Raw genomic sequence first — 18,500 nt, forward strand, 5'->3', positions numbered from 1 at the left:
CTAGGATGGGTTTCATCAGTGCCAGTTGCACTATTGCGTATTTGAAGGAGTAGGGGAAAATCCCTTCTCTGAATGATATGTTGGCTAGTTCAATCAGAAGTATCATCAGTTCCCATGACTTTTTCACCAGCCAGGAAGGGCATAGATCACATTCATAGGTTTGGGCTGAGACTCCTTTAGGTTTTCTAATACTTCTTAAGGAGTGTATGTACTGAATTCTGGGAATGCAGGTGGGCTGTTTGCTAGCTGGTATAGCAGAAGTGGCTATATACTGTTTGAGAAGTCTTCCGGAATGTGTGAGATCTTTTCACCAATGTATAATAACTCTTCACAGTGCTTGGTTCTGTTGTGTGCTGTAGGTTTTTGTGTCATATTATGCAGTAAACATATTCAAAAAATTTTGTTGCGATCATTACGAATATTATTTGGGTTGCACCCAGAACTGTCAATCAGAAGGGCACAGATTTGTTAGGTGCTGTACAAATTTTGGCCCCAAACCAAAATCAAGACCATTTTATACCACTCTACGGGCCTGAAATGGATCCTCTTTGCACTACCAGAGTGGTTTAAAGAAGCCTTAGAATAGATGAAAATCGGACCCGGAAAATTCTACAACACAAATAGAAATGCTCTAAATACTTGTTGAATTATTGTGATTGTTAGATATTTTGCATGTAGAGAAGGTTTTAATATGAGGATCTTGAATCACTTTACAGAAGTTAATTAATTAAGACAGAGCACTCCTGCAAGGTGAGCATTTTCTCCATTTTACAGATGGGTAAGCTAAAGAATAGAGAGGTTAATTGACTTAGCTGTCAGACCTTGGAGTAGAATTCAGGAGTTCTCACCTCTAGTCTTCTCTTTTAGCCTCTACACATCTTCATCCTCATGTTAGATTTTGTTTTTATTTTCATATATTTTGGGTGATCTCAGTTACTCCAAATTTACACCAATGTCACAGATTCTGTTTTACAAATGTGTCCTAAATCTAGGTGCATAGTTTCAAATTTTATTAGATTTCAGTACAAGTCGTGTATACAAATATTTTACATATTCAATATTCTGTTTCCATGACTAAGTAGTTTAAGATTATTCCATACTTTTTGCTAATACATTATGTCGCATATTTGATTGTAAGCAGTTTCCCATCTGTGGCTGAATGATAGAAGCTAAAGCTGATATGGATTTTCTGTTTTCCATCACTCCATATCATTGTAAACTCTCTAGTTCTGTAAAAGATCTGCTTTAAATAAATAAATGTATCCTCACTAATCCTCTTTGAATAAGTGGAAAGCATTTAATCCCATGATTCTATAAATCCAGGGTGGCTGTCAAATTGTGTGTTTATTTTTCTGTATTATCTAAATCGGTTTGTATCAGATCATTCATTGACAACAATAGTTTATTTGGATTAAACACCTCACCTTTAATTTAAGAGCCATCTTCATCCTCCCTCCCCTGAGTTTGTTACTTTAATCATCTGTATTTTATTAGTCCTTTTATAGAAATATTTTTACTGCTAAATTTTCATGCTGCATTTTTTTTTAACTAAGTGTTAACACTGACTCCTTCCGGATCTGGAATTCAAACTATTTTTGTTTGTGTCATCAAGTGGCTGAATTCATCAGAAGTATTTATCAGTTTGCAATTTAAAAAATTAAAAATAGATGAGTCATGAACTTCATTTTGAAAATTTAAAAAGTGGCCCATTAATTGAACAGCAGCTGGGGGGGAGGGAGAGCAGGGGGAAGGAACTAATCAGTTCATTTCAACCAAAACGGCTCATTATCATTTAGGCTGATGAAATCTTTGGAATCTCATGGGAAATGGGTCCTTCAAGCAGTTGCCCTATCACCTGCCTGCCAAAAAAAGTCATTTTCTCCGTGTCCAGTAATTAAAATTAATAGTAAAACATGTAATTGTATCTCTAAATTGGTAGATGTATCAAAGTCTCTGATTGCCTTTCAGTTTATGGCAAAGGGTGTGTGTGTGTGTGTGGTGAGGGGTGGTGATGGTTTGTTTTGGCTTTTTTTCCACTTTTTTAAATTGTTTTTCAGTAGTTCAGGATTGTTGAAAACTTGTTTTTAACCACAGTGTAAACATTGGAAGCCTCGTACAAATAAAGAACTACTGAACTATTTCTGTGCACCAGTAATTTGCCCCACCATGTTGGCCCAAGGGGACTTGACAATTAAATCTCTGTTATATCTTAGGGTATGGCTACACTTGAGAGTTGCAGCGCTGGGAGTTACAGCGCTGGTCGTCCAGCTGTGCAGGGACAGCGCTGGTGTGTGGCCACACTCACAGCTACCAGCGCTGCAGTGTGGCCACATTTGCAGCATTTGCAGCGCTGTTGGGAGTGATGCATTATGGGCAGTTATCCCAGCGTTCAAGTGGCAGCAACATGCTTTTCAAAAGGGGGGGGTGGAGTGGAGTGTGACAGGGAGCGGGGGAGAGAGAGAGAGAGTGGATTTTTGGAGCCAACACTGTGTATCGGCTCCCTGACTTGCAAAATCAGAAACTTTTTCTGACCCCTTACTCTTTAACTGCAAAAGCCTGCAGACCAGATAAGCAGCTGCCGACTCCCTTTCTCGCTGCTGGTCAAGCAAAAAGCAAACACTCAACCCCTGTGAATCACGCAGGGAGGGGGATATCTCATTTGATTGTTCACAGATTGATCACAGCAAACAGGAGCTGTGTTTGTTTTTTTAGATAAGCAGCTCCCGGAGCCGCGTTCACAACAAAACAAAGAGAGGCTATATAACAAAACAAAGGGAATAATTTAGTTAAAAGCATTCTGGGATATCTCCTAATACCCTGGAGGCCAATAACAGCGCTGGTGTGTGGCCACACTTTACGACCAGTGTTGCAGAACCAGCACTGCAATGCTTATTCCCCAAGCAGACCCAGGTGTACGGCCAGCACTGCAGCCAGGGAGTTGCAGCGCTGGATGTGCCCTTCAGGTGTGGACAGTTACTAATTGCAGCGCTGGAAAGCCTCCACCAGCGCTGCAACTCTCAAGTGTAGCCATACCCTTAGTGACCCAAGAATTAGACAAGACTACAGATATGGAATCAAGGATGTCACTCAGCTGGTTCACGTGTAGTAATGCTGTACATACACACTTGAGTGCAACAGGCCTAATGCCTTCTCTGTAAGATAGGTTTCAGTTTTTGAAATATTGCCTGAGAAATGAATACAGATTTATATATAACTATAAGTTAAAGCAGGGGACTAGCAGTCAGGATTTTTGGAGTCTGTTCTCAGCTCTGTACTTTACGTGGTGTTTGACCTTCTGTCTCATTTTGAGTTTTTGTAAAACATGTAATAAAACATCCTTACATCCAAGACTGCTTCATTAATCTCTGAAAAGTTCTTTGAGAACCTTGGATGAAAAGTGTGAGAGAAGGGCATAGTAGTGGTATTTTAAAAATTATCTAGTATTTGTAATGATTTCATTAATGTTCAGTTTTGCAACACAGTAGCGAAATCACAAATGGTGCTTTTAAAGCAAGTTCTCACAGTAATTTATTGTTGTGACTTTATAGCCAGACAACTTCCATACATAGTTATATTGTAGTTCTGTTGGTTAAGAAGAATTCAGATTATTCACCTGATGCTTTTGACATTTTATAGTGATATGATTATAATGCAACTTGCTTCTCCCCTCCCCTGCAAAAAAGAACCCCTTAAATAAATCTGCAAGGTAAAGTATAAGCAGTAAAATGTATTGCTCTTCCAACTTTTCTCTGAATAAAGAGCATGTGTTTTCTGTCTACTCAAGCTGTGCATGGCAAGATGGCATTATCAACATAGCACAATAATAAAATTTAAATTTAAAGAACAGAGCATGTTGACAAAACACTTAGCAGATTAAGGTTATTAAACTGTGAGGCTGGTAGGCCAGGTGTCAGCTCATGCCAGGGTCTCTAGGCATAGGTTTGTTTAATCTGGACTGAGGGGGGACATAATAACAGTTTTCAAGTACATAAAAGGTTGTTACAAGGAGGTGGGAGAAAACTTGTTGTCCTTAACCTCTGAGGATAGGACAAGAAACAGTGGGCTTCAATTGCAGCAAGGCCGATTTAGGTTGGACATTAGGAAAAACTTTCTAACTGTCACTGTGGTTCAACCCTGGAATAACTTGCCTAGGGAGGTTGTGGAATTTCCATCACTGGCGATTTTTAAGTGCAGGTTAGGGATGGTCTAGATCAGGGATCGGCAACCTTTGGCCCGTGGCCCACCAGGGTAAGCCCCCTGGCGGGCCGGGCCAGTTTGTTTACCTGCCGTGTCCGCAGGTTCGGCCGATTGCGGCTCCCACTGACTGTGGTTTGCCACTCCAGGCCAATGGGGGCTGCAGGAAGCCGCGGCCAGCACATCCCTTGGCCCGTGCCACTTCCCACAGCCCCCATTGGCCTGGGACGGCGAACCGTGGCCAGTGGGAGCCGCGATCGGCCGAACCTGCGGATATGGCAGGTAAACAAACTGGCCCGGCCCACCAGGGGGCTTACCCTGGTGGGCCACGGGCCAAAGGTTGCCGATCCCTGATCTAGATAATATTTAGTCCTGCCATGAGTGCAGGGGACTGGACTAGATGACCTCTCGAGGTCCCTTCCAGTCCTATGAGTCTGTGCTTCCTAAACATAAACACTTGATCCCCAAGATTAACCTGGGTTAGCCCTAAAGGACTTACAGAGCTGGCATATTTCAGCAGCTCTATCACCATCTGAAACCTAAGCCTGCAACTCATTTGCGACTCAGTGTGGGGTTTGTGCCCTGCTTCTTAACAGTCTGCCCTGATATTCTTGCTCACGAGCCATTCCAGCGAGCACGACATTGACATCATGCATAAACGGGGTAAATCTTTGGTAAAAAATCCTCAGCGGATTCTGCACTGGAAAATTACAATACTGAAAAATATGTTCTCTTCTATAGCTCATTGATTGAACTACCAAATCAGCACACATGCAGCACACTAACTTTGTCCAGAATGAGGCTAAGAGGTAAGTAGGGCTGGTCAAAAATTTTCCAACAAAATAGTTTTTTGACAGAAAATGGGGTTTCCAACTAAAGATCTTTTTCATGAAAAGTGTCAGCTTTCTGCAGAACATTTGGAGTTTTCACCTGAGTTGGTAAATTCAGGATAGGGAATAATTGTGAAGTCTAGAGTTTGGTAACTAGAGTGAGATACCGTGAACTAACAGCATGTGCTTAAATCTAGTCCTAGCTGTGGCCATGTGATCAGGCTAAACCTGATAACCCCACTAGCCACTTCCACTTCATACTCTTCCAAATATACTAGATATTAAAGGAGTTCTCGCAGACTTTCTGGTTATCGGGGATCTGCTTTGCTTTGCATATATGAACTTGTCTCTCAAAAAATATATACTTGAGCTCTATGTAGTCACTGAAACAAGAATAGTCAATGCTATTCAAATTCTGGGAAAATAAACAAGAACCCAAATGTTTGCAAAATAAACCATCAAATTAGTTCTGCATCTGTTTCACCAAAAATAATCTGCCTGATATATAATTTCATTGTCACGTATACACAAAATCCTGCTTTACAATGAAGTGGCTTTTCTGTCTTGCAATAAACCATATACTTTGATTCTGCCCTTGATTCAGCCAATTCAGAGATGTATCTATTTTACTTAGGTCATGCTCCTCGAAACACAGTTTCTTGTGCTTTGAGCTTTTTTCTAATGCTGTATTTTCCATAAATGTTGGTGTTGTGAAAAACATGTTTGAAAAGAATAGAAAACCTTTCAATGAATAGAAAGTCTTTCAATAATTTCTTAATGTAACAGTTCAGAGTTTGAACTTGATTCTCCCAGTATAATGACTTTGATCAAGGATAATTCATGCCTGAGAGTTCCATATTAGAATCAGTTTCATACTCTGATGAAAGTAAGTTTTGTATAAGTATTGAAACAGTCAAAATATAGTATTTCAAAACACTCAGAAGGTAATCTTATCACAAGAGGCAACTACTGGTACCTGATCAATGCCACTGCATGAGCTAGAATAAAGGCTGTTGGTGTTGATCTCTCTTTTGTGTGGAGATGACTAACCCAGTTCATTTATCATTTCAGTACAGTGAAAATTATATGTTGTGTTAAAATGCTATGCTTTCACCAAAGTATTGCTTTATTTTAACATAATGTCTTTTCTTAGCATTTTGAAAGTATTCAATACAGAAATCATCCTATAATTTTTTATTTTTGTCTTGGAGGCCCACAGGGCAACATGAGTAATGATGACATTAAAAAGTGAAGTGGTTTAATAACGTTCTGCTTTATTTATTAAATATGTATGAATCCTGATTCTGGGCGTCTAAAATCCCTTACTCATAAAATGGAACTGTTTCTATTTAGAGTGTTTACTTTTGCTCCCTTTAGTTTATAACACCCTTTTAGGAGTTTAACAACCAATGCCAACATTTTCAAGGTTGGGTACCTACGGTCTCTGTCAATATACAGTGCGACCCTCAGTTATCCAAAACCCCATTTTCTCAAGCTGGGTCCTCTAGGCCAACTTTACCTGGGGATATTGCCACACTTCAGATAATAGAAGTGTTCAGCTGTTTAGTTAACTGAAGCTGAGCAAGGAGAGGTCCTGGGGAAATGGAGTATGGAGGGAGCCTGAATCAGTGTTCCTTTGGCTTTTGGAGCACCACAGAAGCAGACCTTTAGTTTTGTCGAGCTCCTAGTTTGTGTGGAAGTGAAGCTCCACTCCTGCATGTTTCAACTCTGTAGAAGTCCGGCTTCAGTCTTACGTTGCTTAGGAACACCTGACGAAACCTATTGGCTAACTCTACCAATTATGGACACATCTAGCTGTCTTTTCTCAAGGGCAGCTGACTCAAGAAATGGAGCTCATAGACTAGAGGAAGTTGTCAAATTCTGCCCCTGTGGTGATTTTAACCACCCACACCAATGGGCCATGCCAAATGCTACTGGAGTTGTTACATCATGCCCATATATAATACATACACATGTTATAATGATATATGGAATAATGACAATAGTGACAGAAAAATACATTATATAAATAATGCATACATATATGCATATAATTATAATGATAACAAATACTCTTTAAAGGGCAACATTTGTAGCTAGTTTCTCATTTTGTATATCCATTTTTCATGCACAAACCCTACATGTTCCCTGGACAAATGGATGGTTACAGATCCACTTTTGTATAACTAGTAAGTGGCATGTACACATGTTGTTATCTGCATCGTACTAGTGCCCAAAGGCCCTGATCAGTGTTGGGGCTCCGTTGTACTTGACACAGTACAAGCATGTAGGCAAACAGGCATTCTTCCAAAGCGTTTATGATCTAGTGTAAGTGGACACTAATTTGTAGGCCTTGACTGAAAAATAGGCCTACAATCTTGTTTTTACAGCCAGTCACATACAAAGCAAGAGGAGTGTTGCTATTTCACAGAAGTTCAGGAAGATGCAATGAGGAAGCTTGATTGAGCACTTCCTACACAGACAAAATTGTCACTGAACAAAATGGATTTTTTTTTTCCTGAGGGCAGAGGCTCTGAATAAGACCCTTGCTGTAGCTTACATTCCTACTTATTTTCGGGGATTTTATTTGTTTTTGGTTTGCCTTGGCTGAGATTCCTATGATTCCTCATTCCTCTTAAGTTGAACACTGGTGCTAAATAGTTCTGCGTTGTTGCAGATTACCATATGTTCATTAGCAATGATGGCTGAGGGAAGTATCCCCTTCCATCCAGAGTAAAACATATCTCTAACAGCCACCCTGGCCTGCCTCTCTAGAGAGCAAATACAAGCTCTTGGTTGAATTTCCTAAGGAAATAATAGGTGGGTGTGATATTTTGTTGCCGTTGACTATATAATACTGGTCCAGCGTTTTCAAGCAATTAATGGAACAATAACATAATAAAACAAACACCCTTTTCCCCAAATCCCTGTCTAATGGTAAATTAACAGCATAAGGCTAAGTGGTTCACTTTTAAATGTAAAGATGCTCCAGAACCACAAAGTTATCTGGAGCCAGAAGTTCGGATTTTCATCTACATTCTTAAATGGCTGTTTTATTAGAGAAAGATTTACTGATGGAAACCCATTCAATAGTAGAATGCATATTCTGAACTGCATTAACACAAGTGTAAATTTCCCAGTGCCTAACACTTTGTCATCTTCCTATTATTTGTGGTAGGCAGGCAGTGTGTACCAAATAAGTAGAGGTGTATGTAAATAGTCAGTTTCAGTTTGCATGCATTTGACTAACTTTTTCTTTAAGTTTGGTTTGTGGAGTTTGACACCCTTGAGAATTCCTTAATAAATGCTTTTATTTTAGTAAGAGAAATTGTAAAGAGTGAAACATGAAAGAGCAGTATAATCATTTCAGAAACCATCAATCTTCTCCATCAATACTCTCCTTAGAGTGTTCAGATGAAAATAGATACAGGTGCAAGTTATAACACTAATAGCAACAATGGATCATTTTTGTCTGTTCCTATACACTTTAGACTTTCAGAAAAAATAGCACGTGGTGTTCTGATTAAACTCATTCTCAACTTCAGAACTAGTTTTAACCTTTTAATTGTTGGATTTAAATATAACATGATAAATCATATATCAAAATGTTCTGAACTAATTTTTTTACATGTAAGTATTATTTTCTGCATCCCATTAAACATGTTTCTTGCAAAAGTATTCAGAAGAATGTCTTATATAGACCATGAATCTTCACGGTGAGAGGCTTGTGCTTTGTATATTACTGATAGATGAACCTCAAGTTGTGAATAAGAAATCCAGCATCTGTTTGTTTACTCCAAATTTTCCTAAATAATCTGAGCCATCTAGATTGGCAAAAGTCATCTGAAATTCTTATGAGAAAGAGGTTTTCTCTTAAGATTTTCTGAGCTTTTTTGTTTCTGAAATACAGGAAGAAAACTTTTCTGGTGTTATATTTAAACTTCAGTTTCTAGTTCTTGTCAGAAGTCTGAAGGCTCATGAAATTGGAAAAACAAGTAATACCAAACCTTTTATAATATTTATAATTTATTATAAAGCTTTGGTCTGAGGCCTATTGGAATTCTGGAAAAAAGTTTTCTGGGATTTCTCTTTTATCCCACGTCCCTAATGTATATATGTGTCTATTTCTTATCTGTGTATCTTACTGCTATATGATAAGAACAGTTTACAATCCAAACTTTTTCTTAGCTTGTGTAATATGTGAAATGTTCTCATTCGAATGCACTATGTAGTATTTTGTATGTCTAAGAGAATGAACTTGATGGTAAAGTTAGGGAGTATTTATGGGGGTGGCTATGTCACTGGGTCTAAAAAGCTCCTCATATTTTAAATTCTAAGTGAGCTAATTATTTTTAGCACATTTTTCACCTACATTCTCCTCAAGAATCTGAAAGTGAAACAGACCATAAACAAAAATTAAATTTGTAATTATTTTCACTGTTCAAACTGAAAAAAGAGTTGAAGAAACACCAGGGTCTGGAAAAAGTAAATTTGATATAAAAATTATTTTCATTTGAATAATCTAGGGTGTAAATAAGAGATGAAGGTTTGATACAGAAAAACTCTTCTGGTAGGCTGTGTTGGGGATGGAGTTATGCTAGGGGCTTTAAAGGGGTTGCTGATGGGGGTTGTTATATTGGTGTTTTAAATAATGTCAAAGGCACCCAGAGTAGTAAATGAATGTCACTTTATGTTGTCTTATAAATTGCAATAAATAAAATACAATAAAATATTAGTAACTTAAGTAAATACATTTTGTTTTCAGTTGCATTGAATTTTAAGTTAATGGTGCCTCTTCAGTGAATGAGTCCTTTGAGAATGAAGCTTGTCATTAACACACATCATCAGCATTTTAATAATACATAGAGTTGGGGAAGAGAGGAAGTGTAAACTACTGAAGCTTGCAAAAACCAATCCCCTGAAGCTTTCATGTTTTATTTGAGCATATGTTTTGGAAGTGGTGGTGTTGACACTGGTGGCACTAATCTCCTCTTTATCATGTTTTGATTAAAATGATATTTGAATTTTATTTTTGGCAAACTTTTATCAAGCCTCAGAGGGGTTCTGATGTAGCAGCTACAGAGAAATGGCTATAATAAACACATCATATGATACTCTTATGTCTTGCATTATAGCTACTGTTTGGCACACCCCAGGGATGTGAAATGTTCCTGAAGAAATCCAATGATCATGCAGTCGGTGCCTGGCAGGGGAAAATATGAAATAAAGTCCTGCAAATTTTGTTTGTTTGTATTCTTTTTCTTTTTGCAATCCAAGCTGTATGAATTATTTCAGCTGAGTAAAAGAAACTGTATATATAGCTAGGAGTCTTAAAATAGAAATATATAAATTGCAGTTTTAGGATTCAAGTGGTTCCTGCAATTTTATGAGCTACTGCTATAATTTTATTTATAAAACTAGCCATACATAACAGTTCTTTACATCCCATTTATCTTCTGCAAGTTATATGCATTAATAAGTCAAACCTAATTTCTTAAAATATATATTGCTAGTAGTGACATGAAATTTAATTCTCAAAATATACAACAAAAATCCTCCCTTAGCCTTTTGTATATATTTACACAATATGCATTATTTCCTCTGACAAAATAATATTTTAAGAACTAAATCTCAACTTTTGTGGCTTTGTATATATCGTCATATATGTGGTTGTAATAATCACATACACTTGTATAGGGAAATAACATGACACATTGGATAAAGAATCAGACTGGGTGTCAGGATACATCGGTTCTATTGCCAAGTCACTGAGGGGCCTTATCCTGCAGGCATTGGAGTGCATGACAAAAGCTCTGTCGATTTTGTTGGTGCAGGATCAGGCCCTCAGTCCCTGATTCAGCAAAGCATTTAAGCATGGTCAGCACATGTATAGTTCCACTGAAGTGCATCCATGCTTTGCTGGATTAGCAATAAATTTTCAGACATAGCCTCTAATTTTGCATGCCTCAAAATGTTCAGTTTAAGTGCCTCTCTGTCTAGAGATTAGTGCATGTATGTGAATATATATATATATACTATACATACATGTATATATTTGTGTATATATGATGTAAACAATTATTTTATTCTATTTTGTTTTATTTTTGAAATATCATATATAATTTCAACTATTTCATCATTGTTGAAATGTTATAATTTCTCATTTGATATCTGTGTGTGTGTGTGTGTGTGTGTGTGTATATATATATATATATAAAAATTTTGTTGACTATCCTTAGTGCTTGCTATAATCATATTTCATGTTTAGTAGTCTTTCCTACCAGAAAACTGCAGTGTTTTAATGTGTGATCTTGTATAGCTTTTGTACCAGATTGTGTTTAAAATTCATCTATGCCCCAAATGTGGTTCTCCACTGGTATTAATCAGACTCTGCACAGCTGCAGGTGTTCATCAGTATGTTGTAAATTGCAGGATCGAGGCGACAATTAACAATGGCATAGGGTTGGAGGATTGTTGGTACTTTCTAACCTTTTTGTCATTATAACCATGTTACTTTCTTGAACACTGACATAATATTAATCAAATAAAATGAGAATATATACATATATAGCTATTTTAACGTACATATGTGTGTGTGTGTGTAGTGCTGCACCAATGAAAACAGGATGGTTAGACTAGAACTGTTCTGTTGTTTTTAACAGTTTACTTGCATATAGGCTTATCTTATCTAGACATTTTTACCACATTCAGAGTTGTGAACACAGTATTAGTTGCTTAGTTTGAATATGTATATCATCTGTAGAGTCTATCCAAGTTAAATATTAGCCCAAGCCACAAAATTCAGAACTAGATCTTTAGAACCCCAAACTTCAGGTTATTTAGATCCAAGGTTTTGGTTCAATTCATATAAAGATTACAAAATTCAAATCTCGATCTAGCTAACTCCTCACCCTCAGACATTCTATGGTGTTCTGATCTGCTATTTGGTTCAAGCCTTTTTCGAATCAAAATACAGACTTATTATAATGCTTACTTTCTATGTAAATAGCAAAAATGAGAGAGGGCTGAAAAGTGGCCTAGACTTTTGCTTCTACACTGTATTTGTGAAGATGCTGTGTAATGTTTTGTAGCAAATGTCATGCAGTATAAGAGGCCTTATGATTAAAGATCAGCTATGAAACAAAGCAGCCTATTTTCAGAAATATGAACTAGCTTTTTCTGTGGGATAGCTCAGTGGTTTGAGCATTGGCCTGCTAAACCTAGGGTTGTGAATTCAATCCCTGAGGGGGCCATTTAGGGATCTGGGCAAAAATCTGTCTGGGGATTGTCTTGCTTTGAGCAGCGGGTTGGACTAAATGACCTCCTGAGGTCCCTTCCAACCCTGACATTCTGTGGGTACGTCTACACTACGGGACTATTCCGAATTTGCATAAACCGGTTTTGTAAAACAGATTTTATAAAATCGATTGCGCGCGGCCACACTAAGCCCATTAATTCGGTGGTGTGCGTCCGCGGTCCGAGGCTAGCGTCGGCTTCTGGAGCGTTGCACTGTGGGTAGCTATTCCCTAGCTATCCCATAGTTCCCGCAGCCTCCCCCGCCCCTTGGAACTTCCGGGTTGAGATCCCAGTGCCTGATGGGGCAAAAATCATTGTCGCGGGTGGTTCTGGGTAAATGTCGTTAGTCACTCCTTCCTCTGGGAAAGCAACGGCAGACAAGCATTTTGCGCCTTTTTCCCCTGGATTGCCCTGGCAGATGCCATAGCATGGCAATCATGGAGCTTGTTTTGCCTTTTGTGACTCTCACCGTATGTGTACTAGATGCCGCTCACAGAGGTGATTCAGCAGCGCTACACAGAAGCATGCTTTTGCTTTTGCATGACAGCAGAGATGGTTACCAGCCATACTGCACCATCCAAACCCTTCCATAAGTTGGAACTAAGATGATCATGGCTACCAGTCCTTTTGTACCATTTGCTGCTGTCATAAGTGCCCCTGGCTGCTCTTAGCCAGGAGCGCAAAAGCCAAAATTGGGAATGACTCCCTGAGTCAATCCCTCCTTTTTGGTATCTAAAAATAAAATCAGTCCTGCCTAGAATATAGGCAAGTGTACTAGATAACCACTGTATCATAGAACCAGAGAGCACAGCTGCTCTGTGTCAGATCCTGCAGAAACTATGATCTGTATGCTATTCATTGGGGGTGCTCCTGTAACAACCCCACCTGTTGATTCCGTTCTTCCCCCAGCCTTTCTGGGCTACCGTAGCATTGTCCCCCCACTTGTGTGATGAAGTAATAAAGAATGCAGGAATAAAAAGACATGGTGACTTGTTAGTGAGAAATGAGTGGAAGGCAGCCTCCAGCTGATATGATAGTCCAGACAGGACATTAAGCAGTGTGTAGGAGAGAAGCCCAGCATCCCTCTGCTAGTCCAGGGGCAACTGAATCTGTTCTTTACACATGAAGGGTGGGGGCTGATGGAGCTCAGCCCCCTGTTGCTATGATGACGATGGTTACCAGCCATACTGCACCATCCACCATCCACCAGAAAAAATTAGGGCCAGGCGCCCTTGATTGACCTGACGGATGCTAGTCAGCATGGTTACTGCCCCATGTGCCAATAGGCTGATGACGAGGACGGTTACCAGTCCTTTTGTACCATCAGCCACCCATGGCATGGGGGGAGTGAGGATGTTTGTGTTGACGGCTGCAGCATCGTGTCTATCTGCAGCATTCAGTAAAGATAGGGTGACATGTAAAAGAGTCAGAGGATTGTTTTCCCTTTCGCTTCTGGGGGTGGGTGGGGGGGTGAGTAGATTGCCAAGCTATGCCCTGACCCACCGCGGACACTGTGTTTGACCCTAGAAGCATTTGGAGCTCAGCCAAGAATGCAAATACTTTTCGGAGGCTGCAGGAACTGTGGGATAGCTTCAGTCCTCCAGTCCTCCAGTCCATGAGCATCCATTTGATTCTTTGGCTTTCCGTTACACTTGTCACGCTGCAGTGCGCTGAGTCCCTGCTATGGCGTCTGTCTGGAGATTTTTTAAAAAGGATTCTGAATTTCATCTTCTGTAATGGAGCGCTGATAGAACGGATTTGCCTGCCCTTATAGTGATCACATCCGCATGGTCCGTGCTGGAGCTCTTTCTTTATTTTGATTTCGGACTGCATCGCCACCCGTGCTGATCGGAGCTCCACGCTGGGCAAACAGGAAATATTCAAAAGTTCGCGGGGCTTTTCCTGTCTACCTGACCACTGCATCCGAGTTCAGATTGCGGTCCAGAGCGGTCACTGCTGCACTGTGGGATAGCTCCCGGAGGCCAATACCGTCGATCAGCGTCCACACTAACCCTAATCCGATATGTTAATACCGATACTAGCATTACTCCTCTCGTTAGGGAGGAGTACAGAAACCGGTTTAAAGAGCCATTAAAATCGATATATGGTGCCTCCTAGTGTGGACGGTTGTGGTGTTAAATCGGTTTTACGCTCCTAAAACCGGTTTAAACGCCTAGTGTAGACCAGGCTTGTGTTTCCCTTTCCAGGGAAACATGGACATTCTTATTTTAGTGACATGCTATCAGGTCTCTAGGCTCCTGAGTTTGAAAATACTGGCCTTAAAGTCAGTAAAGTTGATGGGAAATGGTGACAATTTATCACTGAACATTTTAACAGGTTTTTGAAAATGTTTTGCTGAAATTTCAACCTTTTAATTTTTTGGGGGGCTCTCTCTAAAAGTTAGATGCCTCAAACCACACTTAAGCACCTAACTGCATGACCAGATTTTCCCAGGTGCAGAGCACTTGCACTCCCTATTGAAATCAGTGGGAGTTGTGGACGCTAATACCATTGAAAATGAGGGGCCTGCTTTTGCTCCCATTGAAGTAAAGGACAAAACTCTCATCAGCTTCAATGATACAGGATCAGACACCCAGTCACTTATTCTGGTGTCTTAATATGGATTTAGGTGCCTAACTTCAGGTTTTAAAATTGTTGAGCGGCTGCAGCATCCATTAACATCAATGGGATCTACAACTGCTCAGTACAGAAAATCAGGCCACCTTTTTTGTGTGCGTAACTTTAGGGAACCCACTTTTGAAAATGTTGGGCTTGTAATTATCTAATGCAGAAATACATCCCTGCCAAAGGCCTGTGGTACAGGCCCTTTAATATTTTACCATATTGCTGTAGGGTATTAAGCTATTGTATCTGTTAGCATATAACTGGAACTATTGATTCCAATTTGTTTTAACTTCCATCCTTGCTGTATTGTGCTTTTGTGCTAAAAGCTTTCAAACAATTCATATTTCAGTAGAAATAATTTATATTTCTTCCTCTTCCTCATAAAGATACAAGTGATTTAATCTCTCCTGTGGTCCTCTGCTTTCTACAGTCCAGCTGTGTCCACAGTGGTCATGTTACTTCTGCTCCTCCTCGTGCTAGGGCTCATACAGGAATGTGGTGTTCAGGAGATTCTGTTCCTCCTCTTCCTTCTCATTTTCCTTGCAGGCCACACACAGAGACATAGGGCTCAATTGATCCTGCCGTCCATCCTGCTGTTTCATCTCTTTCTCATAGAGTGTATACAGGATATTTTGACCCTCCTGCTGTTTCCCCTTGTCACAGGGTACACAGGGGATCATGGTGTTTACAAGATCCTGTTTCTCCTGCTGTACTTCTTCTTCACATGGCACATAAAGGGACATGATCTTCTGCGGATCCTGTCCCTCCCACAGTTCCCTCTCACTGTCGCATGACACACTCACACTCAGGGGCATAGTGTTCTGGTGATTCTGTCCATCCTGCTGTTTCCCCTCATCATAGGGCACAAACAGGAACAGGTTGCTTCGGTGATTATGTCCCACCTGCTTATCCGTCTCATAGAGTGCTCCTAGGCTTCTAGTATTTAAGTGGTCTTGTCTTACTTGCTGTTCTTTCTTGGAGGTTCCAGGCAGGGACAATGTACTCAGTTGTTCTGGTCCCTTAACTTGTTGCTGCTCACTGTGTGGTACACCTTGGTAGTATTGCTTCTCACTGCAGGATGCACCCTCAGACACAGAGCTTACATGGTCCTTTCCTACCTGTTGTTCCTTTTCATAGGTTACACCCAGGAACCAAGGGCTCAGGCATTCTGGTCCTACAGGCTGCTCCTTCTTGTATGGTACACCTTGACAGTCCTGCTCCTCTTTGTAGGCTGCACCTTCAGACTCAGAGCTCACATGGTCTTCTCCTTCTTTTTCCTGTTCGTAGGGTACTCCCAGAGACAAGATACTTAAATGTTCAGATCCTATGAGCTGTTGCTCCTCCTTGTATGGTACATCTTGACAATCCTGCTCCTCTTTGGAGGGTGCACCTTCAAACTGAAAGCTCACATAGTCTTCTCCTTGTTTTTCCTGTTCAGAGGTTATACCCAGGGACAAATTGTTTGGGTGTTTGGGTCCCATAGGCTGTTGCTCCTCCTTGTATGGTACACCTTGACAATCCTGCTCCTCTTTGGAGGGTGCACCCTCAGACTCAGTGCTCACATGGTCTCCTTCTTGTGTTTCCTGTTCATAGGTTATACCCGGGGATAAATTGTTTGGGTGTCTAGATCCCATGGGCTGTTGCTCCTCCTTGTGTGGTACACCTTGACAATCCTGCTCCTCTTTGGAGGGTGCACCCTCAGACTCAGTACTCACATGCTCTCCTTGTTTTTTCTTTTCAGAGGCTACATCTGGGGATAAATTGCTCAGGTGTTCTGGTCCTACAGGCTGCTGCTCCTCCTTGTATGGTACACCTTGACTGTCCTGCTCCTCTTTGTAGGCTGCACCCTCAGACTCAAAGCTCACATGGTCTCCTTGTTTTTCCTGTTCATAGGTTATACCCAGGAATAAATTGTTTGGGTGTTTGGGTCCCATAGGCTGTTGTTCCTCCTTGTGTGGTACACTTTGACAGTCCTGCTCCTCTTTGGAGGATGCACCCTCGGACTCAGTGCTCACGTGGTCTTGTTCTTCTTGTTTTTTCTTTTCAGAGATTACATCTGGGGATAAATTGCTCAGGTGTTCTGGCACCATAGGCTGTTGCTCTTCCTTGTATGGTATACCATGGTAGTCCTCTTCCTCCTTGCAGGCTGCACCTTCACACTGAGAGCTCACATGTATCTGTCCTTCTGGTTTTTCCTTTTCATAGGTTACTCCCAGAGACAAGATACTCAAGTGTTCAGTTCCCATAGGCTGTTGCTTCTCCTTGTGTGGTACACTTTGATAGTCCTGCTCTTCATTGGTGGTTGCTCCCTCAGACACAGCACTTACATGGTCTTGTCCTCCTTGCTTTCCCCTTTTACACCGTGCACCCAGAGACAAGTTGTTGAGGTAGTCCTGTCTGTCCTTTCTTTTTTGCTCCTCACAATGAACCTTCAGGGACACTGCACTCAGAAGTTTTTGCTCCTGCTTCTGTTCATTGTGGTGCACATCTAACTGCACAGTACTTAAGCTGTCTTGAGTCTCCATGCTGTATGGTTTAGCAGCCAGAGTTACAGCATCTCCATGGTCAAGTTCACCCAGGGACACAGTGCTCCAGTGGTCTTTTCCCTTTCTCTGCTGCTCCTCCTTGTCAGACTTATCCAGGGGTATGGCTCCAATGTGGCCCTCTTCCTCATTTCTCTTATTTCTTTTCGTTTTCCCCCTCCTTTGTACAGAGTTTGTTTCATTTCTGCAGAGATATGAGGGGGGAATTAGGAATTGGGGATGGATGGCAGATGTAAATATTTTTGTCCCAGCCTCATCCTATATCCTAATGGCTTAATAACCACACAGTGACCTCAAATAATATGTATAATTCCTCTCCTCTCACTGTCTAAACAGTGGATTCTATTGTCTGGTAAGCAATATTGTCTATTGTCAATTGTCTATTGACTGCTTGCTTAAATCCCTTTGTCCACCATATTTGTGGGGCAAATATAGTCTTGTGACAGCAGCCATGCTTACCTCCTCCGAAAGCAGCAAACACAACAGAACGTTAAAATCCTGCAGGAATTGCTTTTGTCCTTAAGACACACACTCTCTTCCATGTTAGCAGTTGCCACTGCTAAATCATCACTAATGACACCATTCCTCATGCACCCAAACAGAAAAAAAACAAGTCTGAGAATTAAAAAAATTAAAAGTACAAAAAATTAACTGCCCCACTTGAACCAAAAGGTTTCTGAAGACCTCTCACACCAGCTCAAAGCAGATGAGATTGCTAATCTGGTAGCTAATGTGATAATTATGGCAACTGTGAGTTCATCTCCTGTTGGGTTTGTCTTTATGACCTCATCAGTGCTGGGAGGTGAATGAATGGCTGCTTGGCAACCATGGTGTGACAGATATGACAATCTCCTCCAATAGCACGGGCAAATCTTACTTAATTAAGTTATACCTTATTGAATTAAGTTTATAGATCATTGTGTGCCAGGGATTGTATGTAACTCCATGAGGAAGAGGGACTACAGCCCTCCAGGAATTAAAAGGGCCCAGAGCTCCTGCTGCTGAGGGAACC

At 40.6% G+C, this 18,500-nt stretch overlaps 1 protein-coding gene across 1 annotated transcript; it reads right to left on the reverse strand.

The window, feature by feature from the left end:
• Positions 1-15,292: 15,292 nt before the first annotated feature.
• LOC123378077 (involucrin-like) lies at positions 15,293-18,247 on the reverse strand. Its single transcript, XM_045031557.1, has 2 exons — positions 17,948-18,247; positions 15,293-17,672 (listed from the first exon to the last, which is right to left on the reverse strand). Exons 1-2 carry the CDS (start codon positions 18,076-18,078, stop codon positions 15,422-15,424), a joined length of 2,382 nt encoding a protein of 793 aa, XP_044887492.1. The 5' UTR covers positions 18,079-18,247; the 3' UTR covers positions 15,293-15,421.
• Positions 18,248-18,500: the final 253 nt, after the last annotated feature.

This window comes from Mauremys mutica, chromosome 9 (genome assembly GCF_020497125.1).
Source record: "Mauremys mutica isolate MM-2020 ecotype Southern chromosome 9, ASM2049712v1, whole genome shotgun sequence".
NCBI classification, from domain to species: Eukaryota; Metazoa; Chordata; order Testudines; family Geoemydidae; genus Mauremys; species Mauremys mutica.